This window comes from Sturnira hondurensis, unplaced genomic scaffold (assembly GCF_014824575.4).
Source record: "Sturnira hondurensis isolate 20B ecotype Veracruz unplaced genomic scaffold, ASM1482457v3 Scaffold0006413, whole genome shotgun sequence".
Classification (NCBI taxonomy): domain Eukaryota; kingdom Metazoa; phylum Chordata; class Mammalia; order Chiroptera; family Phyllostomidae; genus Sturnira; species Sturnira hondurensis.
In genome coordinates this window covers 24,145,028-24,155,027 of record NW_028079044.1, presented here as the reverse complement: position 1 = coordinate 24,155,027, position 10,000 = coordinate 24,145,028, and the positions used below count along the sequence as shown (strand labels likewise).

Here is a 10,000-nt window from a genome sequence, read left to right as displayed (position 1 = left end):
ATAAAACACAAATGTAAGACAGTATGATCAGTGATAGACCTAGTATTCATCTTTAATAAGGCAATGGGATTATATACACTTGACTTTTCCCTTAAATGGTGACATCTTTTTTCTTCTTAATTAGAAATTCATGTCTTAATAAAAATATATGAATTAGAGAGCCAAATGCCTTCATGTGTTCAATTAAGGCTATACTACAATTGTATATTTCTCTTACCCTTTCATAAATGACATAAAACAAAAATTAGTACCATTGCATTTGCTTTAATGCTCATAACTACACATATAAATGATCTGTCTAGTATTTCACTTTCAAGTAGAAACAGTATTTTTTATAGGCGGTGAAAAAAGTGCCCCCACTGTGTCCCCTACCATATGTTGATTTTATGTGGGGGTGGAAATAAAATCATTCCTTATTTTAGAAACAGAGAATGTGGGAAGTATCAGAAAAGAGGATAATACTGTGAAAAAGTGTATGTTTTGAAAATGAATCAGATACAATTGTTCAGGGAATTGGGGCTTCCTGAAGCTGAAGGCCCAGGATTCCTGGCTAGAAAGGGCAAAAGCGCCTTCTTTCTCGTTCTTGCTAGGACCTGGGCAGCATCTCTTCCAGGTCCGCAACGACGTAAGAGACCACAGCCCAGACCGCAGCAGCAACACTCATCTCCTTTGGATCCATGACCGTCATTGTGTCTCCTTGGGAGTGATGGAAGGAGAAATACTTGTACAAGTCATCAAGTAGACTGGCTCCTGGGGAGAAAAGAGGAAGAAGTCTCTTAGTGAAGGATTTTGACAGAAGCTGCTGAACGGCTGCTCAGAAACCACTACCACTCCAGTCTGCTTCATTCCTGCCTGCTTCTACTATCTGGGCCACACTGGCAAAATACTTTCCCAGCCTCCCTTGCAGCAATAAAGAGCCATGCGACACCATTCTGACTACTAGGATGTGAACAGAAGGCCATGGGAAAGTTCTTGGAAAGTCTTTACTGGACAAAAGAGTCAGGCAAATACCCTAATGATGTATTAAAAATAGATGAGAAGTTGAAGTTCTCCTAAACGTGAGAGAAAAAAGCCCACACCCTAAAAATGGCAGAACGGAGAGGCAGAGAAGCCTGGATTTGGAAAATATTGCTAATCCAAGGAACCCACTCTGCATTTCCTCCTTCTGGACCTCCTGCTGAGGGAAATTAAACCTTTATGTGTTTAAGTAACTGATACCAATGTCTTTATATTTATTAAAAGATGGTATCTTACCTTACACCAGTCAGAATGGCCATCATAAACAAAGCAACAAACAATAAATGTTGGAGAGGGTGTGGGGAAAAGGGGACCCTAGTTCACTGTTGGTGGGATTGCAGACTGGTACAACCACTATGGAAAACAGTATGGAATTTTCTAAGAAAACTAAAAATGGACCTGCCTTGTGGCCCAGCAATTCCACTGCTGGGATTATATCCCAAGAACCCTAAAACACCAATCCAAAAGAACCTATGCACCCCAATGTTCATAGCAGCACAATTTACAATAGCCAAGAGTTGGAAGCAACCTAGATGCCCATCAGTAAATGAATGGATCAAAAAACTATGGTACATTTACACAATGGAATTCTATGCAGCAGAAAGAAAGAAGGAGCTACTATCCTTTGAAACGGCATGGAACTGGAAAGCATTATGCTGAGTGAAATAAGCCAGGCGGTGAAAGACAAATACCATATGATCTCACCTTTAACAGGAACTTAAACAACAAAACAAACAAGCAAGCAAAATATGACCAAAGACACTGAAATTCAGAACAGGCTGACAGGGACCAGAGGGGAGAGGGGAGAGAATTTCAGGGGAAAGGGGAAGGATTCACACAGAAACTAGTATAAAGGACACATGGAGAACAACTAAGGGGGGTGGAAATGGGAGGGAGGGGGGGAGCATGGGGGCGGGTGGACTGGGATGGGAGTAATAGACAGAAAACTGCACTTGAACAAGAATTAATTTTTTTTAAAAAAGAAGTCTAGTTTTGAGGGGCTAGATTGATCTTGACCCATTAAATAAAGCTTAGTAGTAACAGAAAAAAAAAGATGGCATCTTTTTTGTATCTGCAAGAGTGCAAATTATGTACCTTCCTGGATATAAAAGAACGTCAATATTCCTTTACTCAAGTTTTCCTCCTCAAATCATTCATTTACTTCCCAGAGAAATTCCCTGGCAACCTCCAAGGGCACCATCAGGAGTCTCTGCCCTACCTGAAAGCTTTCTCTCACTGCACTGAAGCTGTTCTCCAGTTTCAGGCATGGATCAGAGCGTGAAGCAGCCTTTGCTTTCTCATATTCATCCCTCAGAACCTACTGGGCCATGTAACCGACTTCAGTGGTTGTTCTGCAGTCTCTGGCCGTGTTTTATTTATTTGCTTATTTATTTACTGTTTTATTGTGAAATACACCATACACACACAAGATCGTAGAGAACATAAATGTATATCACAAAGGGAGACAATATGAAAAGCACACATATGTGCATAATTCAATGCAAGGAAGATATAGCCAGTGCCTTTGAAGCCTATTTTAAGAGCTCATGTCCACCCCCAAACCCGCTTCTCACTGCTTATAGATACTTCCCTCCTTCCTTCCAGAGGTTATCATCCTGTTGTGCTTTGATAGCAAATATATATATGAATATATATAAAATTGTTTAATATTATCTGCTTTAGAACCATATGCTCAGATAATTTTCTGTGACTTGCTTTTTCTGCTCGACCATATGTAAAATCTACATATGTTATTGTGTAAAGTTGTAGTATTTTCATTTTTTATTGCTGTACATTATCTCATTGTATTTATTTACCCATTTCCCCAACAATGGGCATTTACATTATTTCCAGTTTTCTGTTATTTATATGCTGCTATTAGCATTCTCTATGGTCTAAATAGAGGATTGGAATTACTGGGTTATACAGTATGAATGTGTTTAATTTTATCACGCAATTCCAAAATGTTTTCCTTTGCAATTTATACTTTTACCGTCAATATCTGAGTCTTTCTCTTGCTTTGCATCTTCTCCTGCACTTGGTATTGTCAAGCTAACTTTGGTAAACTGGTGGGTATGAAACATCATCTTATTATGGTTTTAATTTTTAAAATCATTAACAATATTTGGTATGTTTTGATATATGTATTTTTGTCATTTATGCTTTCTCTTTTGTAAACTGTGCCTTTGCCCATTTTTCAATTGATTTGTATATCTTTTCTTAATGATTTGTAGGAGGTCTTGATATACTTTAGACACTAATCTTTTGTTAGCATTCAGTCTGTGTACCTCACTTTCCAGTTTGTGGCTCTTTTTACCCTGGTGAATAGATGTGTTTTATTGAATAGATGTTCTTACTTTTAATGTAGCTGCATTTATGAATCTTTTCCTTTCTAATTTTCACTTTTTACATCTTCTTTAAGAAACTTATCCTTACCCTAATATCATAAAAATATTCTCTGATGTACCAGAACTTTTAAAGTTTAGTTTTTCATTTTAAGTTCTCCATCCACTTAAAATTAGAATTGATTTTTATGTATGGTAGGCTTTATTTTATTTTTCATTTGTCCCAGCAAAGTTTACTTAGTACATCTTTTTTCTCCACTGATCTTCGGTACCAAACCTGCAGTACATCAAGTTTTGTTGTATGTGTGGGTGTATTTTGGGGCTTTCTAATTCTGTTTCACTGGTCTATTAGTCTTTTCCTCTGGCAATACCACAGCGTTTTAATTACTGTTGCTTTCTAGCCCTTGTCTGCCAGCAGGCCATGTTTCTTCTCTTCCTTCTCAGGCAGAAGTGTCATACTATGTTTGATCATTTGCTCTCCCAGATAATGTTTAGAATCATTTAAAAATATTACAGAAATATTTTTGAGTTTTGATGGGAATTGTGTTAATCTATTTATCAATTTTGGGAAAATTAACATCTTTAATTAGAATACTGTGTTCTTATTTACAAAAGTAGTGTTTTTCTGTTTAAGTCTTCTACGGTGTCTCTAAAGTTTTGTGATACAGTTTTGCATATCTTTTGTTAGTTTTCCTTCCTTTAAGGTTTCTATTTTTCTTTTGCTAACTGTACATTACACGTTTTTAATAAATTTGCATTTTATGTTTGTAGATATTCACTTTTAGTTTCAAAGATATTACTGATTCATAAAATGGCAAGTGTTCCTTTATTTTCCTACACTCTGCAATAGTTTGTATAAGATTAGAATGATTCATTTCCTGCTTATTTGGTAGAACATACAAGACCATCTAAGTCTGATGTTTTCTTTATGGTAAAAAATTTAGCGAATGAGTCACTATCTTTCCTGATGATTGGGTGATGCAAGTTTTGTCTTTCTTCTTGAATTAATTTTGGGAGTTACATGTTTCTAGGGATTTATGTATTTTGCCTAAATATCCAAAATAACTGTCATAAAGTGGTCAATAACATCCTGTTTTTAAAAAATGATTGCAGATTCTATGGAAATGCTCTTCTTTTCATTCCTGATATTGGTTATTGGTGTCTTTTCTCATCTTACCAGCAGCTTCTCAGTTGTATTAGTTTTTGAACAAAAAAAGAAAACAATTTCAGTTTATTTTTTATACTTTCTATTGCATCATAGATTTTTTTATCATTGATTTCTACTCTTATTTCTATTAGTTCCTTCCTTCTTCTTTTTTTGGGTGCATTTGCTTTTCTCTTTCTAACTTTCTGAGTTCAATGAGCAGTCTATTACTTTGTAGACTTTGTCTCTAGCAAGAGAAGTCAGGCTACCGTCTTCCCTTGACACTGCTTTACCCACCAGTTCAGATGAATTGTTTTCATGATCACTCAGTTCTAAAACTTACTATTTCATAGTTCGATTTTTTTCTTTAAATTACGTGTTAAAATTATTACCCACTAATTTTCAAAAGTAGGGGGTCTCCTTTGTTAGTTTTTCATTATTGATTTTTAATTTAACTGTTAGAGGACCTGGCCTGTATAGTACAGATTCTTTGAATTTTTTTGAGATCTTTCTCTATGGGCTCTTGTGTGATCCATTTTGATAAATGTTCTACATGTTAAAAAGAATGTGTTTTCAGTATATTGCATATGTCCATTAGATCAAGCTTGTTAATTGTGTTCATCAAAACTTTTAGGCTCCTTACTGAGTTATTGTCTGTTTGATCTATCAATTTTGAGGGGGATGTGTGAAAATGCTCCTCTGTGATTTTGGATGTGATCATTTTCCTTATAGTTCTCACAACTTCCTTTTCATATATTTCAAAACTATGCTATTAGGAGCACACATATTTAGAATTACATCTTCCTGGTAGATTGAACATTTTTATTAATATGTAGTCATCCTCTTCATTTGTGTTAATGCTTTTTGTCTTGAAGTCTAGTTTTCTGATATTCATTACAGCCACTCTTGCTTTCTTTTGTGGAGTATTAATCAGTACAACTTTGCCCATTACGTTAGCTGGAGTCTTCCTCTGCCCTTATTGTTTTTGTGGATTGTGATTACTGTTAAATTAGATTCATTTATACCATCTTGGTTTTTGCTCTCTATTTGTTCATTTACTTTCTTTTTTGCCTTCTTTTATTTGATTTTTCCCCCTCTTCTCATTTCTTTCTTTTTTCCCCCTCACTTTACTCCCATTTGGAAGCGATATACTTTGTTTCTATCTGTAAGTAGAGACTTTAGAAGTCACATCTCACATATTCATCTTAATAAACTTAAAGTTAATCAATACCTTATATAAGAACACTAGGGGCCCATGTTTTGTCTTCTGTCCCACATGCACTCACTGCTTATTAAAATATACAGTCTAGAAAAACAGGTATTGGCTGAGACTCTCAGACAAATACTAACTAAACTTCAGAATTTTCTTACCCTTATAGATTCTCACTTTATCATTTTTCACCTCTAAGGAATTTCTTTACTTTGCCTCCTGCTCAGCCATGTATCATAGGAAAAAAATTACCATTTTATGTAACAATTAACTTGGAAAATAGGAATGTATGTGTGAACTTCTGGTCTACCACATTGCCAGAGCTCTCTTCTCCCAATCCTTTACTTCCTGCCCTGTGGATTGGACACCTCATTGTTCCTGAGCCCTCAGTTGCTTCAGGATGCTGTCTAAGTGTTCCCTAACCTAACCCATGTTTTAAAAACTGTGCCAAGGTTTTCCCCTACCTATCTCCCCAAATTTCTTGCTCTGGAATAGAATTGAACTTATCTCTATTCATTCATATTTTACACTGTATTAAACACAACACACCAATGAGGCAAACAAAATATTTTTTAAAAAAGCTCAGTTATGAACCTTGACAATTAATGGCTCCAATGCCTGTTGGCAAATATCCCAAAGAAGGTGTATTAAACTGCCAAGAGCTATCAAGCCCTTCACTCTTGTTGAGGGGGCTTCTTCTTCTTCACCGATTTTTCTTTGTAAATGGGTGAAACATGTTTCTGTTAGCCCAGTAGCTCAGAAAGACTGGGGGCTCACCATTAACATAAAACCTTCCTTCTATAGGCAGGCTGGGGCTAAGGTCCACGAATATTCAGAAGGTTCAATTCAATTCAACTGGATAAATACTTGCATTCCTACAATATTTTAGGCAGTAGGCTAGGGACTGTGGCAGAGAAAAAGGTAAAAAAGATACAGTCACTATTCTCAAAAGCTTGTTCTTCAATAGAGGCAGAGAAACGTGTCCACAAATGAGTCATACTACAGCCGTAACATACAGAGTGCTACCAGAGAAGGCCAAAGAAATTGTGGATAATCACTTGTAGTTAAATGACCACCTGTCACATCTAGACTAGATCCCTTTGCTGGGTGCTCTCCATACTTCTCCTGTCATCACCTTCACCATACTTTGTTATAATTGGTTGTTTCACATCTGTTTTTCCCACTATAGTATAAACTTCCTGGAGGCAAGGCCTGTGCTTTTTTCCCCACCTTGTCACCAATGCCTACAACATAGCAGCAAATAAAAGATGAATGCATGTTTGTAGAGTAAATGAATGAAATCAGCAAATTTTATGAATAAACTGGGCATTGAGGGTGCTGTATTAGTCAAGGGTATTTGTAGTAAACAGAACACTACCTGAAAGTAACTTGGAGAATGTAATGAGAGGATCATTTACAAAGGGTAGTTAGGGTTCAATAAGACCAATGAGGGATGATGAAGGGCCCCAGGGCCAGCAACAAGGATGGCCTTTACCACCAGTAGCTCTAAAGGGGCACAGAAGACAGCAGCTCTAACTGCAGTTATAGCTCTAGGAGAGGGTCACCAGAGGAGCTGCGGTGTCTCTGGAAGCCAGGGAATCCGTCCCCAGTGTGCCTCCCATAACCTATGGGGCCTCCCCTGGGCCAAACCCAGTCAAAAGTTAGAGGGCAAGCGTAACTTGTTAACAAAGTGCACAACAGTTAGCCTCCAGAGGCACAGTGCAGGGTGAGAAAGGTGAGGGAGGATACAAAGTGGCAAAAGAGAATATCCAGCACAAGTACTTGGGATGACAACAGACAGAGATGGGGCACAGACATGCCAGGTAAAGAGCGTATGTGAGCACTGCAGTTTGGATGATGTTGGGGGTAACTTGGGTTAATTATTAGCAGATAGAATTGAAAATAGACTAAATGTAAATGAAATGGGGGGGGCATGAGGGTTCAATGGGCAGGAAGGTGGGGAGACTGGAACTGGTCCTTAGGAAAAATGCTCCAGAAAAATGTTGAAGACCATGAAGGTGAGAAGACAGCTGGGAAAGACCGTCTGAAGTACAGGTATCAAAGGCCAGGGCCAGGGCCAAATGATGACATCCTGGACTCTGTAGTTCTCTGGAAAACACGTGGGTGAAGAAAACCACAGTTCTCAATGGAAAGGCCAGAAGTCCATATTAAAACCAGAAGACTCTAAACGCCATGCGCTCACAGCACACCCAGGAGTGACAAATCTTGGTGTTTGCTTTTTTTGTTTTTTTAAGATTTTATTTATTTATCTTTAGAGGGGAAGGGAAAGAGAGAAGGAAAGAAACGTCAATGTATGGTTGCCTCTCGTGAGTCTCCTGCTGGGAACTAGCCTGCAACCCAGGCATGTGCCCTGACTGGGAATCGAACCGTGATCATGTGGTTCGCAGGCCTGCGCTCAATCCACTGAGCCACACCAGCCAGGGCTGGGTGTTTACTTTGATAGTAGCTGAAAACATTTAAACAGAAGCCATAGCATTTTTAGAATTAGTTAAAGGTGGTGGGGAGCATATGCTCCCTGGATCGCGGAGATTATCAGGTGGATGTCAAATTCATATACAAGGTTATGGACAAAGTCAATGAGTTCAAAGAATGGAAGTCATGGAGAGTGGATGGAAGATGAATCAGAACTGCCGAGGAGGTCAAGAGACAGACAGGAAAGGGCATTTAATTCCAGCAGACAGGGAAGGGCGTCTCGCTTGGGGCTATTTTTCTCCCACTCCAAGCTTCTTCCGGACACTGCCTGTTGGCTGACAGAAAAGTCTCCAAATTCCATATTGAAAAAATAGAGGCAAGAAATATTTGTGCATGCCCTCTTCAGGACTCTGAAATTCCCTTTCTGTCTCGGGCCGAAAGAACTTGACTGCCAGATGGGTGGGAACTTGGCTGCCTCCCTTCAGAACTAGTGACTTAAGGCAGTCATTTCCTCAGGGATCGTCCAAGTTCCCAGGAACATTTCACACAACTAAAACAACCCCAGAAAACCCGATACTACCAATGAGGATGCTGATAACCACAGGAGATATGTGGGTGGGCCTGCTGGCTGCTTTGTAGCTTTGTCTCTGCCATTCCAAGGAGACATTTTATCAGTGACAGCTACTGATCTAAAAGACCAGCACTGAGGGAGAGACTGCATTTCAATTTCTGAGAGCACCTGACGTCCAGGGTAGGGGAATGTTAAGTACCTCTGGGGATAAACCGCACAGTGTCTTTTGACAGGTATATGAGCTCTAAACAGGGAACCATCAAATGTTTCTTAGAAATAGAAAGCTGGCAAGAAGGAGCCTGCTCTGAAGGCCCCAATTCACTCGCTGGAAACAAACTGCAGCATTATTAGGGCAGTTCACTGTTAGAAAAGTATTTCTAAGGGGGGTTTAGAATTTCAGGATGTTTCGAAGACATATCCTTAGTGTGTCAGCCAAGAAGAAGTTGGACCTGAGCAAGGAGATACAGCTTAGAACACAGGGGTTAAAGTCCCACAGACCTGGGTTCAGATTCGAAGTCTTCTGCTAAAGAACTGGGTGACTTTGGGAAAATTATGCAAGGCCACTTAGCCTTGGTTTCTTCACTCTAATGATAGCTGACTTTCAAGATGCTGGTGAGGATTAGTAGACACTCAGTTTCCTTATTACAGATGTTCTATAACCACAAAGATGGTTGAGTAAACACAACTTGAAGGACTTGAAATTCTGATTGAGCAAATCAAAGTCCTGGTGATCGTTCTCAAGATGGGAGAGTTGGACTGTGAAGTCTATTCTGTATGACCCCATTTTGACCTTGGTTTGGATTATTTTTCTTTCTCCTTCCCTTCCCCCTTCTTCCCTCTCCTCTCTAAACCTTTTTTGTAAACATTCATCTCTGAAAATATTTTCCAGCTGTGTGACTGGGTGACGATGGTCCAAAGAACACTGTAAGAAATGTCTAACACGCCCCATACTGCTCGCAGCAGATTCCCGTCTGCACAGAGAGACCGCAGGAATGACCGGTCTGTGCGGGACATGGGAACAAGACTGAGTACCCGCTGATTCCTGCAGGGATGGCTGGGTAAATACAAGAAGATTCTCCCAGCCCCCTGCTGTTGTAGGTTGACTCTCATTCACATAATTGGTGGGTTTTCGCGTACACCAATTAAGCAATTTGTGTTATGTGAAGTTTTGGGAGGATATTTGAAAGCCTCGAAAGTTTACATTCAAGTCTGTTATTTCACTGCCTCTACTTACCGCTGCACTGTTGCATAAAGAATGCACTCATAGGCAAGCAGCTGTG

The 10,000-nt window shown here is 39.1% G+C and overlaps 1 protein-coding gene across 2 annotated transcripts in view; it reads right to left on the bottom strand.

Annotated features, from left to right (window-relative positions):
- Positions 1–244: 244 nt before the first annotated feature.
- Positions 245–10,000, bottom strand: part of CPQ (carboxypeptidase Q) — a 411,097-nt gene continuing 401,341 nt past the window's right edge. The window contains exon 8 of one of the 2 annotated variants that reach the window (XM_037048241.1): positions 245–750. In XM_037048241.1, coding sequence (XP_036904136.1) covers positions 587–750 — 164 coding nt within the window. In that variant the 3' untranslated portion in view covers positions 245–586. The remainder of the gene's footprint in view (positions 751–10,000) is intronic. The other variant, XM_037048242.1, reaches the window with a different exon arrangement.